General features: G+C 44.2%; 2 protein-coding genes across 5 annotated transcripts in view; one reads left to right on the forward strand and one right to left on the reverse strand.

The window, feature by feature from the left end:
- Positions 1-8,249, forward strand: part of Cracd (capping protein inhibiting regulator of actin dynamics) — a 115,538-nt gene extending 107,289 nt beyond the window's left edge. For all 4 annotated transcript variants that reach the window (XM_059276048.1, XM_059276047.1, XM_059276044.1 and 1 more), the window contains 3 exons: positions 2,471-2,661; positions 3,709-3,871; positions 8,072-8,249. In XM_059276048.1, the coding sequence (XP_059132031.1) occupies positions 2,471-2,661; positions 3,709-3,871; positions 8,072-8,232 (515 nt within the window). In that variant the 3' untranslated portion in view covers positions 8,233-8,249. The remainder of the gene's footprint in view (positions 1-2,470; positions 2,662-3,708; positions 3,872-8,071) is intronic.
- A 6,155-nt stretch (positions 8,250-14,404) lies between these two features.
- Aasdh (aminoadipate-semialdehyde dehydrogenase) overlaps positions 14,405-21,179 on the reverse strand; it is a 30,568-nt gene continuing 23,793 nt past the window's right edge. The window contains exons 12-15 of the mRNA XM_059276049.1: positions 19,511-19,674; positions 17,931-18,053; positions 15,794-15,925; positions 14,405-14,877 (exon numbers count right to left, since the gene is read on the reverse strand). Coding sequence (XP_059132032.1) covers positions 14,482-14,877; positions 15,794-15,925; positions 17,931-18,053; positions 19,511-19,674 — 815 coding nt within the window. The 3' untranslated portion in view covers positions 14,405-14,481. The remainder of the gene's footprint in view (positions 14,878-15,793; positions 15,926-17,930; positions 18,054-19,510; positions 19,675-21,179) is intronic.

The raw sequence follows: 21,179 nt of genomic DNA on the forward strand, positions 1-21,179 counted from the left end.
GTGGTGACTGCTATTTGATGGATGAGCTCGTTTTTCGTTTTGACTTTAACTTTTGTGTCGTTAGCTTTTGAGGTATTTGCAGTCCCTCTAACTCAGCCTTGCTCTCTCAAGCCTCATTCCTCCCCCATGAAGAAAAGATCCTCTTAGAGAGATCTCTTCGATTGTTGTAATTTTCTCTCCAAAACTATTACCGCCCCAGTTTCTTCCCTGGAAGTCAGATTTGAGATTGTCAGACCCCAAATTAAATAGGCTGGGCATGGTGGCACATGCTTTTGATCCCAGTCCTTGGGAACGAGTGGCAGACAGATCTCTGTGAGTTAGAGACCAGCTTGATCTACATAGCCAGTTCCAGTTCAGCCAAAGCTGGCTCAGTGATTAAACTCTCATACCACGGTTACAAGGACCAGAGTTGGGTTGAAGCACCCACATTGGGCAGTTCACAACTGCTTATAATTCCAGCTCCAGGAGGATCCAGTGCCTCTGACTTCTGTGGGCATACACACACACACACACACACACACTTCAAAATAAAATAAATCTTTAAAAGTGACAAATTGAAATTTTCATAATTTCTTCACCCTTATGAATGTCTTACACATTCTCTAGGGCATTCAACCAATTTTGAAGACCACTGGCTAACAAAGGGGCCTGTCTTCTAGAGGCTATGCAAGGACAGTGGGATATCCAAAACAAACTCTAGTCTTCAGCTACCACCTCAGTTTTTCCATGTCCTGGTGGTGGCTGTCGGCGGTTTCATCGGCCAGACCATAGAAGGTGGTCCTGTACTTTGGAATATGTGACTTCGTGGCAATGATTTTGTCACAAGCTTTGGGAAAATCCTTGGCTGAGGCTCAAACAGGAATCCAATTTTAATGTCCTGTTTATGGTCCTGTGAGCCAGACCTAATAAGCCTTATACTTAGTCTTTTAGAATCTGGTCCAAGGTAGCTCATTAGTGCAGTGGGTAGTACATCAGTCTTATAAAACACGATCCACAACCCCAGACTAGTCTACGCAAACTGCAGTTCTCAGGAAATACAGACTTCCTTCTTTTTTCCCTCTAGAAACAATTTGTCTTCTTATTTTCTGTTTGTTTTTAGGAAATAGACAGCAAGACACAAACATTGTAGAGTCTGAATTCCCCCATCATAGAGTGTGAATGCTGGTCAGGTCTTTGGCATGGATGGCTTTACCATCTTTGATGCCTTGCATAGACATGGCAAGACTCTGCCCAGCAGCTTCATAAATAATGGCAATGTACCCAGAGTGATCCTAGAGTAAAGACATGATATGTGTTTCAGACACTGGCCTCCCCTTGGAGTGGACTCAGCTGTTTATAACTAGAACTGACCCCATATCCTGCTTCTAAGAGCACCTCTCTCAGAACTTGGGTTCCCCTTTCTTTACTGTGTCCTAGTTGTGCCAAAGCCTGGTCAATGAACATCTGTCCCGTTAGTTTCGTCCCTGGCCATATCTTCTCTTTGACTGTGGTTGACGTATGCTGGAGTCTACAGTTCTCCATCACTGTAAAAGGAAAAGAAAAGAAAAAACAGAACGTGCCCCATTTGGGCTTAAATTCCTGATTCCAGGTTGTTTTCTTCTGTTTGGTCTTTCTCTTCATCCCAGAGTGTAATACAAAGTCCATCTGACTGAGTGCCCTGGTGGTAAGATTCTGGGTGTGAAGTTCTATTAGATTTCTAAGGAACGGGGCTATAGTAAGCCCTTTTCTTTTGAGATAGTAAATAATCCAATACAGTTCTCTCTGAAAGTACGTGATCTTTACTTAAGGGAAAAGAAAGGTGACTTTTGCCTTGTAGGTAAAAATAATAATTACAGTTCTCTTTTTTAAAGTGTTTAGTATAGGCCAAGTACTATTCTAAACACAAGGATCTCTTTGCATTTAAAATTTTGTTTATTGAGACAAGGTCTTGCTATATAGCCCAGGGTGGCCTTGAACTCATGATCCTTGGACATGATACTTGTTTAGTATAGACCAACTTTCAAATGTAGGCAGCTGTTCACAGTCATGGGGTTCTCACTCTATTCCTGGAAGCCTTGTCCTCAGCAGCTGCCTCAAGTCCACAGCACCACTGTTTTGTTGTTGTTTGTTTGCTTGTTTTTTGTTCTCCAAACACTGGGGTTCCGTATACGGTATTGAGAAGAGTGCTTCCTTCCGTTGCTAAAAGCAAATCTCACCGAAGCAGCGAACCACGTACTACCTGGGTCTCCTGCAAACATGGGTTTTTAATCACTTTGGAGATCTTATTTTCTTGTAAAGTAGGTTCCACTTCTAGAGAGGAAAAAAATGCCCATTTTCCTGTTAGTCAAAGATGTTACCTCCTACCCGGTGGGATCTCTTGGGCACGAGCATCGATGCCAGAAGCCTATCAGTAATTATTTCACAGTCTTAGGGGATGAGAAGCTAAGTCACCTGCTGGTCACGGTGAACGTCACCTTTTTTCGCTCCGTAGAGAAACCCGTGCTTCAGAGCAGGTACTCTCTAGACGGCTCCAGATTAGCAGAGAAAGTTGAAACTGCTCAGCCGCTGTGGATAACGTTGGCGCTGCAGAAGCAGAAGGGGTTTCGTGAGCAGCAGGTAACCCGAGAGGAGAGGAAGCAGGCCCGGGAGGCCAAACAGGCCGAGAAGCTCTCCAAAGACACTGTGAGTAGCCCGCTCGGTTTCCAGCGTTGCCACCCTGTGCCTAGCTCGCGTCTGAGTCACGGGATACATTTTTAAGATGCCAACTGGAGGGAGGGGCTGTTTAGAAAGGGCAGCGAAGTGAGTAAATTGACCACCTTTAAATCAGGGAAAGCGTTTTCCAGCATCAACTGTTAAATTTCATTTGGTTTTACTAGGCTTCTAGGCGAACCTTCTTTGGCAGAACCTAAAATGTCTGTATTTACCGCAGCAACTCACACGCGACGGTTACAGTGTGCCCCTGCCCACCGATCTGAGGTTCCACTCTCCCTGGTTTCGATGACTTGAGGGTCAACCATGATCTAGAAATATGAAGTGGAAAATTCCAGGGGTAACAATTCATAGGTTGAGATTGCCATTTTGTGTGACGAAATCTCTTGTTCTACTCCATGAGGCATGAATACTCTTTGTCCGGTGTATCTACACCATATATGCCAACCACCAGGTAATCAATCACCTGATGGCCATTTCGGTTGTTAGATCCACTGTCACAGGGTTCCAGTGTCTGTGTTCATCCTGTTTTACTTAAGAATGTCACCAAGGTGTGATTGTAATGATAGTGGAGATTAACATATGCCAAGAAACTATAAAGTACTTCCTGAGCTCTTGACTTACTAAGGAAAGAAAAAGAATCACAAGCCAAAGTGATGGAAATCTAAGGTAAGGATGAAACAGAACAATCAGGGATCAGCTCTGTCCCTGGTCTTAGACATCCGACAGGATCTTAGACTGTGTCCGTCTTGGAGAAGGGAAATTACAATATGTGGGAGATGTGGAAGTGAGTTTGTGCAGTGGGCGGAGCGTATCAGGAGCCTTGTTCCATGACCTAACTTTATGATCATCTTGATGGGGCTCTTCCTGGAAAGTAACTTCCCATCCTGGGTACATGGCCCTGAGCCTTCACTGGAGGCCTGTCTTGAACGCACTGCTCACAGGTACAGCCCAGCCCCTCGCTGGGGCGCTGAGAGGTCATGCACTGAAGACATGCTTTCCCTGTCATTCCCAACGCAGGTCAGTGTCAGCCCACAGCCTGGAAGCAGCCGAGTAAGCAGAGCTGGTTCCCTGCACAAGTCCGCCACTCCGTCAGAAGAGAAAAAGCCTGAAACGGCAGTGTCCAGGCTCCAGCGCAGAGAACAGCTGAAAAAAGCCAACACTCTTCCCACATCCGTGACAGGTAGAGAGCAGGTCCATGCCTGTTGGCCTGTAGTCCATCACTGTTTTCCCTACACTCTTCCCACATCCATGACAGGTAGAGAGCAGGACCATGCCTGTTGGCCTGTAGTCCATTACTGTTTTCCCTACACTCTTCCCACATCTGTGACAGGTAGAGAGCAGGTCCATCCCTGTTGGCCTATAGTCCATCACTGTTTTCCCTACATTCTTCCCACGTCCGTGACAGGTAGAGAACAGGTCCATGTCTGTTGGCCTGTAGTCCATCACTGTTTTCTCTACACTCTTCCCACATCCGTGACAGGTAGAGAGCAGGTCCATCCCTGTTGGCCTGTAGTCCATCATTGTTTTCCCTGAGAGCATCTTTGTTTTCCACCATGGAGTGACTTGGCACAGCATCTTAGACAACACAGGGCACAGGCTCTCAAGACCCAGTTGTAAACTCTGATGCTGATGCAGACGGCAGGGATTCCCCAGCTGCTCTCGGTGGAGAGACAGTAAAAACGCCTTTGGAGTCATCTCCTTGGGGTTTGTAGCCTTTACTGTCTTCCATGGTGGAAATACTTCAACTGTGGCTAATTTGAAGCTGCTAATGTGACAGACACCAACTGGCTTGCCCTGGTTTCTGAACATTTAACAGTACAATATGAGTCATCACCGGTACCTCCCTGCCTATCATTCAGTTTTATTATTTATCATCTATCTATATATCATCTATCTATCCATCTGTCTGTCTATCTGTCTATCTATCTATCTATCTATCTATCTATCTATATCATCTATCATTTATTTATCTATCTATCATCTGTCTGTCTGCCTGTCTTTCTATCATCTTGAAAGAGATGAGTATAATAAGATTGGGGAAGGCAAGGTGTAAAGTTTAGATAAACTGGAGTGATCCTGGGCTTGGAAGCAGACCCCAGGGGCCTGTCATCCAACATGACGAAGTCGAGATAAGCGTGTGGAAGCCGCCTCCGGCCCTCTGTGCGGAGGCTGGAAGTGGAAGCTGCCCCTCTGTCCTGATGCCTCACAGCTCAGATGCTGCAGCCTCTCTGCTGATGGGATTCCAAGAGGAGGTCTCTGATAGGCTGACTTTACAGAGACCGTGTCCTCAGCACCGTGTCCTGGGCGTTAATTAACAACAACCATCTCTACTTGTTTACAGCACATGAAAGACGGGAAAACTAAACTGGCCCAGTAGTTGCCAACTCTTTCCTCGCTACAAGTCACTGGAAGATGGGCAATTCTGAGTTACATGTACTCCCAGGGACTAACAGGGCATCCGCTTCTCCATGGGGCTGTGTTGTTCCCCAGAGGGCACGGCTGTCCTGGTCCCTTTTCAGGTGGCTAACAGAATACCCAAAGATGGGTAACTTATCAAGCTGGGAGGGCCCTGTGCTACTTCATCTTAGGTTGGAGAGCAGATGGACAAGTGTGTACACAGGGAGAGAGAAAAAGCAGGTGAGCTCCTACGGCAGTGTGAGGAAATCATAAATCTACTTGTGAGGGCTGCCCCCAGCACCCAAGCACACACCACTAGGCTTCTGCCTCCCAACACTGAAGAATTCAGTGCCTCCACACCAGAGAATTAACGTTCCTACGGGTAAACACTGGAGAGATAGGTCAAACCGGAGCTCTATCTAAGCCGCAGCCCCAGCCCCACCGGTGCCTTGGCCGCCTGCTCCCCGAGGTCTGGAGATGTGGACGTGTTAAAAAAAGGTTTCTCCACTTAGTGGTGGAATCGGAGTGCTTATATACCAGAACTACCTTAGAACACTGATCTCTGGGACCCCTAAGTGTTCTTTCATTTGCTCTTACGTTGAGGGTTCTAAATGTTAGACTGATATCGGGGACTATGGGGGTCCAGCCCCTCGATAGTCCCCTCCCAGGGTCAGGGAAGAATCTACAACCAGCTGATAATTAATCTTTGATAATAGGAAATGAATCTATGTACACGAAACTCCTTAGTCCATATACTTTATTATTCTGTGTCAGTTACAAGCTTTTATTCTGCTCTCATATTTAGCTCATTTCTAGCCTGATTTCTCTCTACACTTGTCTGCAGTCCCCTCTAGGTTCTATCTTAATCCCCTCATCTAGTTCTGCCCCTTCTAGGTTCTCATCCACCTTCTCATAGCATCTCCTTTGCCATCTCCTTCTCTCTCCTCATCTTGTTCTTCCCCATCTGGCTCTTCCTCATCTTCCATCTCGTTCCTCTAATCCTCTCTTCTAACCCTTCAATCTAGTTCTTCCCCATCTCAGTTCGTTCCTCTCAAGTTCTTACCCATCTAGTTCTTCCATTCTCTTTTCTCTTCTCCGTCCTGTGCCCTGGAAGCCCAGGTATATAAAGGGGAGGGTCCGAGCTAAATTGTGTAAAGCTATTACTTAACGTCCACCTCTCCTAGGCGGTGTCTCCTTGTGGAATTTACCGTAAGTCAGGAGACTTGCATGTGGGCTGTTATTGTTAGTTCTTGTAAGTTGGGCGCCTACCTGGGTGGTGTTTCCTGTAGTCCTTGAAAGTGGCTAAGGGAGATATCTGATTCCAGAGAAAGTCTTTCCTGAGGCTGTTCTCCAAATACCTGGAATGTGTATGTCCAGAGAGTGATCGGTCCACACTATTAGCCCTTCTTAGGGAAAAGTCAACTGGGAAAACTATGAAGGTACACATGATTTTCATAACAGAAGACAGCTGATATATACAAGCCAAGTAACACCAAAAACTCCTTGGGATTTGGCTTCCTCTGGAGGAATTCCCTGATTCCTCCAGGTAGTGACTTTGCCATAACCAGCTGAGTTCTTATGATATCTTCCTGCAGCCTGCAGCAGATTGAGACTGAGAGCTTTTTGTTGTTGGTTTTTTTGGTTTTTTGTTTTGTTTTGTTTTCCATAATAAAGTGGAAGCTGCAAGGCCCACAAGGTCATTCCTTTCTCTGGCCAATTGGAAGTATACAAGGATTATCACACCTTATAACAGCGCTAGCTTAATAGAGCAAGCCTGTGTTTGAAGTGTCTGTCTTCACGTTCAGTTAGTTCTAGAAGTTCTAGAAGCATATATGCTGACCACATCCCTGGGCACCGAAGTTGTGAACTCCCTGAACCTCTTTCAGGGAATCTCCTCACAGAAGCCTAGCTCTCTAGTGAAGAAAGCAGGATAGTCAGGCCTGATAGCCTGCAACTCTTAGCCCTTGGGAGCCTGAGTCAGGAGGATTACCGTGAGTTTGAGGCCAGCCTGAGCTACAGTAGTCTCAAAAAAAAAAAAAAAAAAAAAGATGGGGAGCAAAGGAATTACTAGACAAGACATTACCAGTCATAAGAACTGGCAATGGCTTCCCCTTGGGGCTGAGGTAGAGAAACTAGGAGAGAGACACTTTGTGGAGGAGGTGGCTTGCTATTAACCTCGCTACCTTTCCAGGCCCCGTGACTCACATTGTCATCTCAGCACTTGGGAGGCTGAGGCAGGAAGACCAGGAGTTCAGAGCCGGAGAAGTTCCAAGGCATGCACTCTCATGCCTGTCTTGAATTTCTTACCGCTAAATAAGTCAAAATCTTGTTCTGGAGAGGAGACCACCTGGGAAATGTTTGCTAATGGGTACAACATTTCAGAGAAGTTCAGTGGTAGGTGCCTTTAATCCCAGCACTCAGGAGGCAGAGGCAGGTGGATCTCTGTGAGTTTGAGGCCAGCCTGGTCTAGAGAAAGAGTTCCGGGACAGCCAGGACTCTTACACAGAGAAACCCTGTCTCAAAAAATCAAAAAAAGAAAAAAAGAGAAGAAAATCTGTTGTGTAACACAGTGACCATAGCTAACAGCCCTACTGGATTTTTTTTTTTTTTTTGGTTTTTTTTTTTTTTTTTGGTTTTTCAAGACAGGGTTGTCTGTGTAGCTTTGCGCCTTTCCTGGATCTCACTCTGTAGACCAGGTTGGCCTTGAACTCACAGAGACCCACCTGACTCTGCCTCCAAGTGCTGGGATTAAAGGTGTGCGCCACCACCGCCCGGCTCCTACTGGATTCTTAAGGTGCTGAGAGTAGATTTTAAATGTTCTTACATAATTTTGTGAACAATTAGCTAGATTTAGCTGTTCAGGTATGTGTGTGTATGTGTGTGAACAGCATTCCATGTACAGTAAGTATATATAATTCTATTAATTAAAATGTTTGTTTTTATGTGGTTCTTACTATTTCTCTTTTCCTTTGAAACAACGCAGTGGAGATCTCAGACTCGGCACCCCCAGCTCCGCTGGTAAAAGAGGTCACCAAGAGATTCTCCACCCCAGACGCTGCCCCCGCATCTACAGAACCTGCCTGGCTGGCTTTGGCCAAAAGAAAAGCAAAGGCCTGGAGCGACTGCCCGCAAATCATTAAGTAAACAGTGACTCCTCCCCAGTTCTGTGGCCAGTCGTTGGCTCTTCTCTTGCCCTTTTTATTTATTTATTTTTTATATGAGGTACAGAAACCAAGCTAGGGAAAAGAAGCATGTTTTATAGGCTCTAAAATAATGTTCAGACACTGCACTGGTGGTGGTCATTGTAAAGAGTGTGTATTTGCACAACCCTGGGTCCTGGTGCCTTGAGCTCACCCTAGTTCTCAAGAGACAGTTTTGTCTGAGGGACCACATGAAGCAAAATCTGCAAATGAGAGCTCAGGAGAGTCTGCCATGCCCATCCATGGCCTTCTCACACATATGCACACCCATGCACCATTTCAGAACATATCCTTTTGCCAATCTTTGTAAAAATTTTTTTTTGATTCTCTACTCTTCTATCCCAAACATTTATCCTGCTGTGTTTGCATATGTAACAGTGACATATGTTCACATGTACATAAACATGGTGTCGTTCTCCTGAAGGCAGTAACTGGAAAATAAGGAAAAGCTGGCTCCCAACTCTGTGCCTATGTCTGGTTTTCATGAATTTCTCCTCACCCTAAAACCACAACATAGCAAATCCATTCATACTCATCCTCCATGGTGTGCTCTGTCATACCAGTACCCTATGAAAGACACAGGGACCATTTGGCCTAGCTGGCTCCTAAGGAACATTTGTGTTTACTTTGGTGAAGAAAAGGAAATTCTGTGCCAGAGTTGTCTCTGAGAATCTCCATGTAGTACGGGGGCTCTTCAGCAGCCCAGGCATTCTGATATAATCCAAACGTTAAGAACCTTGTGGTATGACAACTCTGGTGTAATCTAGCTTTTCACACTAGGAAGAGAAGGCTTGTCCACCCAAAGATGCAAAAGTGAGACAAGAAAATAAAACCATCACCCCAAACAGCCATCTCTGTAAGATAGTTTAGGTTGCTGGCAGTCCATGCCTCTGGAATTTCCCCTTGGCCTTTAGGGAAAATGAACAAGCCAAGATGTGTTGTAACCTATTTGTTCTAAGGACTTCCTTTATTGTACTTGAATACTTCAGAGTCGAATGTTCCAAAGCATTTAAAATTTAGAGCATTCACCTTGATACCTTTAAAAAAAAAAGAAGCATCTCAGAGTTTTACGTGGCCTTGTTATCATACACATGTGCATACAGAAAAGGGACTTGGCAGTTTCAAAGCCACATGTACTTAGGTTGGATTCTCTAGATTTGCTTTACATGACACTAGACATACCAGCAAATGCCTACGTACTGCTGGCACTCACTTTGTATTTCATGGTGTTGGCATATTTTCCTTTCACAGGGGCGGCTTCTTTGCCCAGTGCAGGGGGAATTGCACCCCTTTTTTCTCCCACACTGACATGTTTGGTAGCAGATGTCACTCCTTTTCCTCTGTGCTTACTCAATATGCAATGTGCTGTTGTTCTGTCTATGCTGCGGGATGACAGGGATGCTGTTTACCACATAGAAACCATTTTCTCTCTAGAAACAGTGGCTCAGCCTCAGAAGCAGCTGGCATGTGTGGTCAAGTGGAAGGCCGTACTGTTGCAAGTTGGATTTAGTGTTATAGATACTGGACCTTCCGACTGTTAAGAATCAATGGACCTTTTCTTGTTGTCGTTACTACTACTGTAAGCAACGAATACTCCACTGCACGTTTCCCACACTGGTGTTCATTTCTAAATTTTATGTGTAGACAGTTGTTAGTTCAATGCTTTCCTCACTGACATAATAACACTTTTGAATGGGAATCTTCCCATCCCAAGCCCTAGAATTCCAGTGCCACAGTGATTCTTCCAAACCGACTTCTCCTTCCATCCCCTCAGCTTTGGCCAGCACACAGTCCTGGCAGTGAACAGGTACAGAAATAAGACGGCTAAGAAAGAACGGGGCTGGGCATGGTGGTGCACACACCTTCTACCCTAGCACTTGGGAGGCAGAGGCAGGTGGATCTCTGTGTGTTCAAGGCCGGCCTGGTCTACATAATGAGTTCCAGGCCAGCCAAGGCTACATAGTGGAGACCCTGTCTCAGAACAAGCAAATTAAAGAAAGCTCGATACCACAAGCCCACACACAGTACACGACACAGCTTAGTTAAAGTCCCCCACCACTATCTTTAAAGGAGAATCCACTGAGGAAAGGGGCGCCATCGTTCTTGCTGACAAGTGCATCTTTTACATTTCATGTACAAGTCACCCAGACCTGCACTAAATACCAATGAAGTGTTACTCTGCTTCACTTGTTGCACTTTTCTGAGCAACACACTATGGGGAAGTTCTGTGAAAACAAAAAGTTCGACTTTTTTTTTTAAATGAATGACTGCTATATTAAATATACAAGCTTTTTTTTTTTTTAGTTTAAACACACTTCTTATGGTAAGGTTATAGATGATTAACCTCTGTTCATAGACTTATATATGGAAGTAGAGTCTTTTGTTTACTTTAAAAATGTTTCAAGTGCAATTGTTTATTATCGCGCCTGATTGATTACCATTAAATTCTCGTTATAGCTGGTTATCTACAAATGTATGGTATGTAGCCACCGCCCCTTCTTGTGATGTTTAGTTTGCTTATTTTAAAGCAGCAACATTAGCTACAAGTGTCTTGCAATATTTTTACCAACAATAAAATTAAGTAGATACTTAATAAAAAATTCCTTAGTGTGATTTTAATATTATTTTGAGATTTTGGTTGTATACAGTTTGAATGTAAAAAGAAATGTCCATTATTTAAGGGAAAAGACCTTTCAATAAAATACTGACAAGACCTTTGGCACTGATGAAATGTCCTTATTAAGCTGAAGTTCTGACTGATTTCAATAGCTGTCTATGAGCAGTTTCTTATTTACGGAGTTTTGGATGAACAAGACAAATTCTCAAGTTGTTTCTAATGCGACTTTATTTTTCCCGTCCTTGTTTGGTGTTCCTCTCTGCTCTTTGGGGGCCTGCCACCCAGCTCCCAAATAAATCACACATGGAGGCTTATTCTTACTTATCAATGCCTGGCTTTAGCTTGGCTTGTTTCTATCCAGCTTTTCTTAATTTTAAATTATCCAGTCTACCTTTTGCATCTGGGCTTTTTCCTTTTCTTACTTCTGTAATCTTACTTTCACTCTTACTTCATGGCTGGCTGTGTGGCTGGGTAGCTGGGTGGCCGGGTGGCTGGGTGGCTGGGTAGCTGTGTGGCCATGTGGCTGTGTAGCTGGGTGGCTACCCCTGAAGTTCTCCTCCTTCCTCTCTTGTTCCCTCTTCCTTTTCTCCCAGATTTCTCCTATTTCTTCTCTCTGCCTGCCAGCCTCACCTATCCTTTCTCCATTGGCTGTTCAGTTCTTTATTAGACCATCAGGTGTTTTAGACAGGCACAGTAACACAGCTTCACGGAGTTTAAAAAATGCTACATAAACAAAAGTAACACACCTTAAAATAATATTCCCCAACATGCCCCAATATACCCAGTGGATGAATATATGAACAAGGCCAAATGCTTTTCTCAATTCCAGACAGGAAGTTAAGTGATCTGAGTCTCAGATAAAATGATCTTGCAGTCTCCTTATGGTAGGCCAGAGCTCAGCAGCATCAGCCTCAGCTGAGGGCCAGCTACCACAGGACTACACCTGGACCCTCTGAACATCTCACCTGCAAAGACAACTTGGTGAAAAACTGTGAGGTTGGCTTGGGCTGCATAGCAAGAATGACAAATGCCTAAAGGCACCATATTATCAAGTCGAAACTGTGTGTGTGCATGTGCGTGTGCATAATGCATAACATGGGCATTTTTGCCCACTTAAAAATACTAAATAAGGGCGGCAGTGGCGCACATCTTTAATCCCAGCACTCAGGAGGCAGAGCTAGGCGGATCTCTGTGAGTTCAAGGCCAGCCTGGGCTACCAAGTGAGTTCCAGGAAAAGGCGCAAAGCTACACAGAGAAACCCTGTCTTGAAAAACAAAAAAACAAAAAAACAAAAACAAAAACAAAAAAACTAAATAAAGACCTAGGTTATAGTCCAATGATAGAGTGCTTGCCTAGCAGGAACAAAGCCCTGGGTTCAAGTCCCAGAAATGCACATACATGTTCCCTCCCTCTCTCTCTGTTTCAAAATAAGGAACCTAAGTTGATAAATAAATCCTACCTTTAAAAACCTTTAGCTCAGTCTACAGAGATGGTTCATTGGTTAAGAGTTCTTGCCTCATACAGAGGACTCAGGCTCAGTTCCTAGCATCTACATAGTGGCTCACTCCAGCTACAGAGGTTCCCATGTATTCTTCTGGTCTCTGGAGGGAATGCACACACATGGTACACTTACATATATTCAGGCAAAACACAAAAGATAAAAATCATTTTTAAACTTCAGTATAAATAGTAAATGATGTATTCTGTTTACAACTCACAAAACATATTCTGATCCTTTCTTTTCCACAGAGATCTTTAAATGCCTGGAAACTCACAAAACTACCTTAATGTATTAGGGTTCTCTAAAGAAACATAACTGATTAATATATTCAGCTAGGTGGAGAGAGAAAAGAAGGGTTACTTATCTACCTCTTGTGACGTGTACAACCTAATATATTGGCTCCAGAGAACCAACTGATGTCCATAAAAGATCCAAGACCATGAGGGTGTGGAGACTGGGAAGGGCCACCATGTGTTGTTCACACACTAGAGACCTGTAGGACCTGTGGTACAGTTCAATTCAGATAAAGGCCAGAGGCCGCAAGACCAGGGAGCCGATGATGTAACCTGCAGGCCTGAGAAGCGAGGAGATACAATTGCTGCTGCCGAGTCTCTTCCCCAACCAGGAGCTCTGGGATCCAGGGGCACGGAAACGCGGCGAGGCTTGCTCAGGAAGACAGTTTCCCTTCCCCTCCTTCTACCCAGGCACTCACTGTTGACTTCAACTGCTACCCGGTTCACAAATGGCCTCACATCCACACCAGGAACTGGTGTTTTACCAGCTGCCTTTGTTCACTTTACCCATGACTGAATCTCACAAACTGACTATAACAAATAAAGGTTTATTTAGCTCTCAGTTCTGGAATCTGAGGAGTTCAAGGACCAGTGGCCACATCTGGTTGTATGTCTATTACTGACAGAGACCTTCTGCAGAATCCTAGCCAAGGTGATGCTGGGTATCACACGGCAAAGCAAAGCACACTGGCCTGGTCTCTCCTCTTACAAAGTTCCAGTTCCTCAGGGTCAGCAGCATCCTCCCTGCAACACACACACACACACACACACACACACACACACACACACACACACACACACTCAAACCCATGTAATCTTAATCATCGCTCCAAGGTGCCACCCCTAAGTATCATAGTGGAGTTATGTTCCCACCTCCTTAATTCCACACAGTGGGGGTGTTTTGATGGAGATCTTTCAAACCAGAGCAGCATCCTTTTGACCAATTTAAAAAAAAAATGTTTCCAAAACATACAGTTAACCATCTGTCCTAGTTAGGACTACTATTGCTGTGATGAAACACCATGACCAAAAGCAAGTGAGGGAGGGAAGTGTTTACTTGGCTTACTTCCCCATCATAGTCCATCACTCAATCACTGAAAGAAGTCAGGACAGGAACTCAAATAGGGCAGGAACCTGGAGGCAGGAGCTGATGCAGAGGCCATGGAGGGGTGCTGCTTACTGGCTTGCTCTTCATGGCTTGATCAACCTGCTAAAGACACCAGCCCAGGGGGTGGTACCACCCACAATGGGCTGGGCCCTCCCCCACCAATCATTAATTAAGAAAATGTTCTATAGGCTTGCTTATAGCCCTATCTTATGGAGGCATTTTTCTCAGTTGAGGTTCAAGTTGACATAAAACTAGCCAGCACACCACCACACATAATTAAAAGTGCTACAAAATATACCAGGTGTGGGCTGGAGAGATGGCTCAGCGGTTAAAAGCATTGGCACCTCTTCCAGAGGTCCTGAGTTCAATTCCTAGCAACAACATGGTGGCTCCCAACCATCTGTAATGCGATCTGATGCCCTCTTCTGGCATGCAAGTATACATGCAGATAGAACATCATATATATAAAATAAATAAATCTTAAAAATTTATTAAAAAAATACAGCAGGTATTTTGTCCTCTCTTCCTAGAAGCTCCTGATGCTTCCATAGGAAATAAACATGGCTGCTCTCTATTGAAGTACAGCAGACAAATTCCTTAACCAAAATAAAATCTTTAATAGAAAACCATCCATGTAGATTTACAGTATTTCCATCTCACACATATATAAGGACTTATTGATTACTTTTATCACCACACAGTAAGTCCAGACAGTAAATGTAATTATTTCTGCACCCAATAATAAGCATCGATTCCCAGACCACAGGAGAAGAGAAGACTTCCCCAGGGAGTTCATACACACTTCGAAGCTCTCCACTCTGAGACTCAAGGATCCACAGTTTCCCATCAGTAGATGCGGCTGCTAGCAGAGTTTCACTGCTACCGCTCTGGTTACTGAAAGCGAAGGGTGTGGCGTACACCCTCGCTGAGGTCTCAAATTTCCACTGGAGGTGACCTTCCATGCTACAGCAGTAGAGAAAGCAATCATGGGAACCGAAAAACAGTTCTTGTTCTGATGCCGAGATACATGGAGACGAAAAGACTGGTCCTCCAGCAGAGAAGCGCCAAACCTTTAAGGGAGAAGAGGAGCAACAATCAGTCATTCATCCAGTTGCAACACGTTAAGTCTGACAGGTTTTCTTCACACAGACGTAAGAAGTAAGATGGAGACAACAGAGGAACTCCATATACCAAAAAAAATGCTGGCTTCTGGAAAGTAGCATCCTCACACTAGACTGATCCAGTGGTAAAAACCAGGACAAGACACACTACAACATGATAACATTATTACAATTAATGTTGAGCAGACTTGAGAATTACTACTGGTAAGTTCAGAAACACCACGTTTAAAGAAAAAAAAATCACATTATGTCTTCAATGCGTGTTATTAAAAACAACCTTGGACAGGGGGTGGAACTTGGCCTTGGTTCCAAATCCAGCTCTAGAAAAAAGGAAAAAGGGGGAAAAAGTCTAACTCAAGTTTTCCAAACAAAGCGAGGAGGAGCTGGACTGAAAAGAGTTTAAGGGTAAATATTTAGAGCTTTAAGCAAAAATCTGTGCATTGCCTGGTGGCACACACTTTAATCACAGCACACAAGAGGCCGAGGCAGGCGGATCTCAGGTCTAGGACAGCCTGGTCTACACAGTGAGCTCCAGGACAGCAGGTGAGACCCTGTATCTAAAGAAAAATTTTAAATTTTATATATATGTGTGTGTGTGTATATATGTGTGTGTGTGTGTGTGTGTGTGTGTGTATATAGTGGTGTGTGTGTGTGTATACACACACACATATGTATGGTAGACAGTGAATGAGGAAGACATATCAACCTCAGACCTCACACCTAAACAGACAGAGAGAGAGAAGGAGGGAGAGATCCATCAAACAAGGCTGGGAATGTACTCCACAACACAACCGTCGCTGATCCCCGGCTGCAGTCTCCAGCTGGGGTGGGCTGGCCACACACAGCGCTGACTCGATCATCCCACCTGCTCTCCCGCGTGAGTGAAGCAGAGCAGGCTTCCGTCCACACAGCCGATGCAGACGTACCGCTGGCAACACCGAGCGGAGGAGAAGAGCGGCTTCCCACAGGAATGCTTCCAAACCACGCTCCCAGCAGCCTGCCGCGGCCAAAGCGACGACAGCGTCACAAGTCATTTCACTAATCAAGTACCTTTACCAGCTTAAGGTCACATTCATTCATTCATTCATTCATTCACTATGTGTGTGTGTGTGTGTGTGTGTGTGTGTGAACTGATTCTCTCCTATCCTGTGGGAAGGAGCTTGAACTCACGTTGTCGGCCTTGGCAGCAAGTACCTTTCCCTGCAGAGCCGTTTTACAACAACCTAGAAATCTTCAGGGCTAGAGATGAGCAGCAGTGGTGGTCCACGGACACTGTGGATGAGGCTGGCACACGCAGTCAGAAAACCAGTGCTGCTTAGGAGAGCGAGGGCCAGATGAGAGTCAGCCCAGACCATAAAACAGCAAAACTAACACTAAGATCTAGCTTTAAGTTTTGCTGTCCTAGGTTTTTCAAGACAGGGTTTCTCTGTGTAGCCCCAGCTGTCCTGGAATTTGCTCTGTAGACCAGGCTGGCCTCAAACTCAAGAGATCCACCTGCCTCTGCCTCTCAGATGCTGGGATTAAAGGTGTGTGCCACCGCCATCAAGCTAGGATCTAGCTTCAGAAAGGAAAAACAATTTTAAAATTAGGAAAAAGTTAACAAGATTTATCCTTACAATGGACAAGAAGCATTTGTGTTGTTGTCTGTTTTGGTTTTGTTTTACTTAGTTTTGTTGTTTGTTTGTTTTTGTTTTTAGAAAGGGTCTCATTATGTAGTCCAGGCTATCCTGGAACACTATGTAGACCAGGCTAGCCTGAACTCTCAGTGATCCACCTGCCTTTGCCCCCATGTGCTGGGATTAAAGGTGTTCACCACTATGAGGGACAGACAAGAAGTTCTTAATATGACTGAGAAAATCCTGTCTAAAAAGCTTAGAAACAGCTGGGCGGTGGTGGTGCACACCTTTAATCCCAGCACTCGGGAGGCAAAGCCAGGCAGATCTCTAAGTTCAAGGCCAGCCTGGTCTACAGAGCAAGATCCAGGACAGGCACCAAAACTACACGGAAAAACCTTGTCTGGAAAAACCTTGTCTCGAAAAACCAAAAAAAAAAAAAAGTTTAGAAACAGTCTGGAGAGAGGGCTCAGTGATGAAGGGCACATGATCTCACAGATGACCCAGGTTTGATCCTCAGCACCCACACTGCAGCTAGAACCTGTGGTATTGTGTTCCCCCAAATATTGTGCATGCTAATAAACTTATCTGGGGTCAGAGACAGAGCAGCCACAATATTAAACATAAAGGATAAGCAGTGGTAGCACACGCCTTTAATCCTAGCATTCCAGAGGCAGAAATCCATGTGTTCAAGGATACAGACAGGCATGGTGACTCATCACACCTTTAATCCCAGAAAGCAAGCCTTTAATCCCAGGGAGTGGTGGTAGAAAGCAGAAAGGTATATAAGGCGTGAGGACCAGAAACTAGAAGCATTTGGCTGGTTAAGAATTTGGCTGGATAAGCTCTCAGGATTTGGAGCAACACAGTTCAGCTGAGATTCATTCTGGATGAGGGCTTAGGCTTCCAGTCTGAGAAAACAGGACCAGCTGAGGAATTGGCAAGATGAGATAGCTGTGGCTTGTTCTGGTTCTCTGATCTTCCAGTTCACCCCAATAACTGGCCTCAGGTTTGATTTTATTAATAAGACATTCTAAGATTCCTGCTACAAGAACCACCTGCAGTTCTAGTTCTTGGGGATTCCATGCCCTCTTCGGACCTTGTCAGGCACCAGACACATGTGTCACACATACAAACAGACACACATACAGATAAAATGCTTATGTACATAAGAATAAATCTTTTTAAAGGTTAAAAATACTTGAAGAAACAAATACAACAAAAACATGAACCCATGTTTCCTTGTTTTTCCAAATAATTTCAATCATTTTAAGTGAATTCTAGCTCATTAATATGGGAATTATATTTAACTGAAAAGTACTTGAACTTTCAAACATCAAGATGAAAAGTAAAGACAGGTAATAAATTAGCCCGTTACTGCATGCCTACAGGATGTACAGCCAGAAGAAGTCCCCGCAGTGTAGCACAGTACAGATGATGTGGACTCAGGCTCAAACACGGAGAAGAAAAGAGCGCTCCTTCACATTTTAGTTTCCAGACACACTTCCTCTCCTGCAAATAAGAATCTGAGTTAATTGGGTGGCGCTTGTTAACAAATCCATATACAATGTAGCTATGTTTTGGTTAACCTCAACTTTATGTGCTGTTTTGTTCCTCTGGAGGGCTGGGATTAAACCTGGAGCCTTGCCCATGCTGCACCCCAGAGCAGGTGTCGGCTCCAGAAGAATGCAGGTTCTTCTCTTCTCCCTGCCCTCCCTATTCTCTCCTGAGAATCCTCGGAGTTCAGGCACGCACAAGCCAGGTAAGTTAGTACAGAGGCAGCGAAGGACATCACTGACACTGATAACTGATAACGTATTTGCATCTTCTCTTTTGGTCAACTGGTGTGCGTGCATGAGTGTGTGTGTCTGTGTGCGCGCGCACACATGTGTGTGTGTGTGCATATACTCATTCTGAATACACAACTTGGTATGTTTCTTTTACAGCTTTTATAAAATGACTTAAAAATAGTTTTAATACATTATATTCAAAATAAAATTATCTGTCTTCATGATCTAAAAACTATTAGACATCTATTAGTCAACTTAAAAACAACTTGGTGCATATATCTGTCTATGTTTCTGATTATTTTGCCAGAATGGAATCATAGAAAACAATTTCTTTGGTCAAAGGTTATAAGATTTACAATCACACTACTTCTTTACTACATTTACTTACTGTTTGTGTGCACGTGTGTCTGTGAATCACAGAACACCTATTTTTTTTTTAGGCATGTAGCCAAGGATGATCTTGCATTACTAAGCCTCTTGAGTGCTGGGATTACACATATGCCAGCCAGTTTGTATGGTTCGAGACATCGAGCTCAAGGCTTTGCGTATGCGGGGTAAGCGCTATACCAACTAAGCTGTGTCCCTTGCCCTTAAACCGTCTTCCTTTGGCCTTCCCATCACACTAGCTGCTCCCTCTCTCATGGATGCTGACTGTCAATCACTGCAGTACTGTAATTTATATGTTTCTGGAGCTCAGTGTCTCATTTCATTACTTTGAATCCCAAAGGCCTGAAACATTTCTGTCTTCAGCAGCTTCTTCTGCTGAAGTTTATGCCCCTTGTTTTCGTTTCCTGAGTTTTTCTAATTAACTTATATTTACTCGTTTTTCTACTTATACCAATTAGTAAGTTTTGATTCACTGTTATTTCAAAAAACCACCACAGCCTATTTCTTGTAGTTTTTATATAAATTTGATATTTTCACGTAATGGGATCTTAAAATAGCTTACTGATATCTTTGATTTTTTTTCTATTATGATCATTCCAAATTCTTCATATTACAGAAATGATTTGAAAGGAAGCTGAACATGTCTAAAGATGTTTAAATTTGACTAATCACGTCTTTCCAGACCAAACGTTATACTTGGGCTACAGTTAACAGCTGCCCCCACTGAAGCACACTTCAGAGTTGCTTGCATTTTGGTATTTATGGTGTGACACTGATGAGGTCAGTTCTTACATAAATGTCTAGAGCATATGCATGCTGGTCATGAGAGCCGATATAAACGAGTCCTGTGGTAGGGTCCAGGGCCGGCGAGCTTTTGACAGCATCTTCAGTAGGAAATGCCCAATATTCTTCTCCACTATTACTCTTTAGAACATAAACTAATCCATTATAACAGCCTACAGAGAAACAGAACATAAAAGGTGAGGTTGAGATACACTGACATACAGCAGTTTAAAGGTTGACAATTTGTATTCACACTCTTCCTCTCTATGTTCACTCATCTGATTTAAAGGTTGACAATTTGTATTCACACTCTTCCTCTCTATGTTCACTCATCTGATTTAAAGGTTGGCAGTTTGTATTCACACTCTTCCTCTCTATGTTCACTCATCTGATTTAAAGGTTGACAATTTGTATTTACACTCTTCCTCTCTATGTTCACTCATCTGATTTAAAGGTTGGCAGTTTGTATTTACACTCTTCCTCTCTATGTTCACTCATGTGATGCAGCTTTCAGCAAACATAAAGCAGACGCTGAACAGCAGTCCCTCATGTAAACTCCTGACTTAGTGCTGGTGTGGTGGCGCATGTCTTTAACCCAGCCCTAGGCCTCAGCCTGCTGAGTGCTGGACACACTGATGAACACTTCTGCATCCAACAGTCCCTTGGTTTCTTAATAGTATCATGGACCAGCAAGACAGTCAGTCAAGCCGGGCGGTGGTGGCGCATGCCTTTAATCCCAGCACTCAGGAGGCAGAGGCAGGCGGATCTCTGTGAGTTCGAGGCCAGCCTGGACTACCAAGTGAGTTCCAGGAAAGGCGCAAAGCTACACAGAGAAACCCTGTCTCGAAAAACCAAAGACAGTCAGTCAAGGCAGCTGCCACCAAGCCTGACATCCTGACTTTGACCCCCAGACCAACATGGGGAAAGAGGCCAACAAGTTGTCTCTGACCTCACGAGTACATGTGCACACCCACACTGACAGACCTGGATTCAAATCCATCCTGGCTGTGGTTGTATAAATTACCCAGTGTCACAGAGCCTCAGGTTACTCTCCTTCTCTGCGGACAGTTATTGTGATAACTCACACAAGGAGGATAGATGCTCAGAGCTGTTTGAGAAAAGCTAACACTAATGACAACCAATGTCCATTGGGTATTTTCTAAGTATCAAGGCTTTTTCTTTTGAGACAGGCCTTTAGCCCAGGCTAGCCTCAGGTATCCTATTAGGGGAGGAAGACCTTCTGATCCCTCGGCCTCCACCTCCTGAGTGCTGGGATTACAGATGTGTATCATCACACCACCTGGTTTATACAGTGCTGGGGACTGACCCCAGGGCCCTGAGCATGCTGGGCAAGCATTCTACCATCGGAGCCACATCTCCAACCTACTTACCAAATATTTTAGCATAATTGTATTCACACTATGGATGACATGGAAGCAGATTAACTAAAGGGGCAAATTTCAAAGTTGCCATGTGGCAGCATCGGGATTTAAATCTACTAGCCAATATTCTTAGTAACTCCACTGAACTTCTTTTCCCTAGTGGTAGCCATGGATGAGAGGGTAGTTTGGGGATCTCAGACCTTGATGCAGGAATTGTAAAACCTGCAAGCAGGCACACACTATCATAATATGAAGCAGACGGAGTCTGGGGACAGCCATTTAGGATGGCTTCCTTA

This window comes from Peromyscus eremicus, chromosome 10, assembly GCF_949786415.1.
Source record: "Peromyscus eremicus chromosome 10, PerEre_H2_v1, whole genome shotgun sequence".
NCBI lineage: Eukaryota > Metazoa > Chordata > Mammalia > Rodentia > Cricetidae > Peromyscus > Peromyscus eremicus.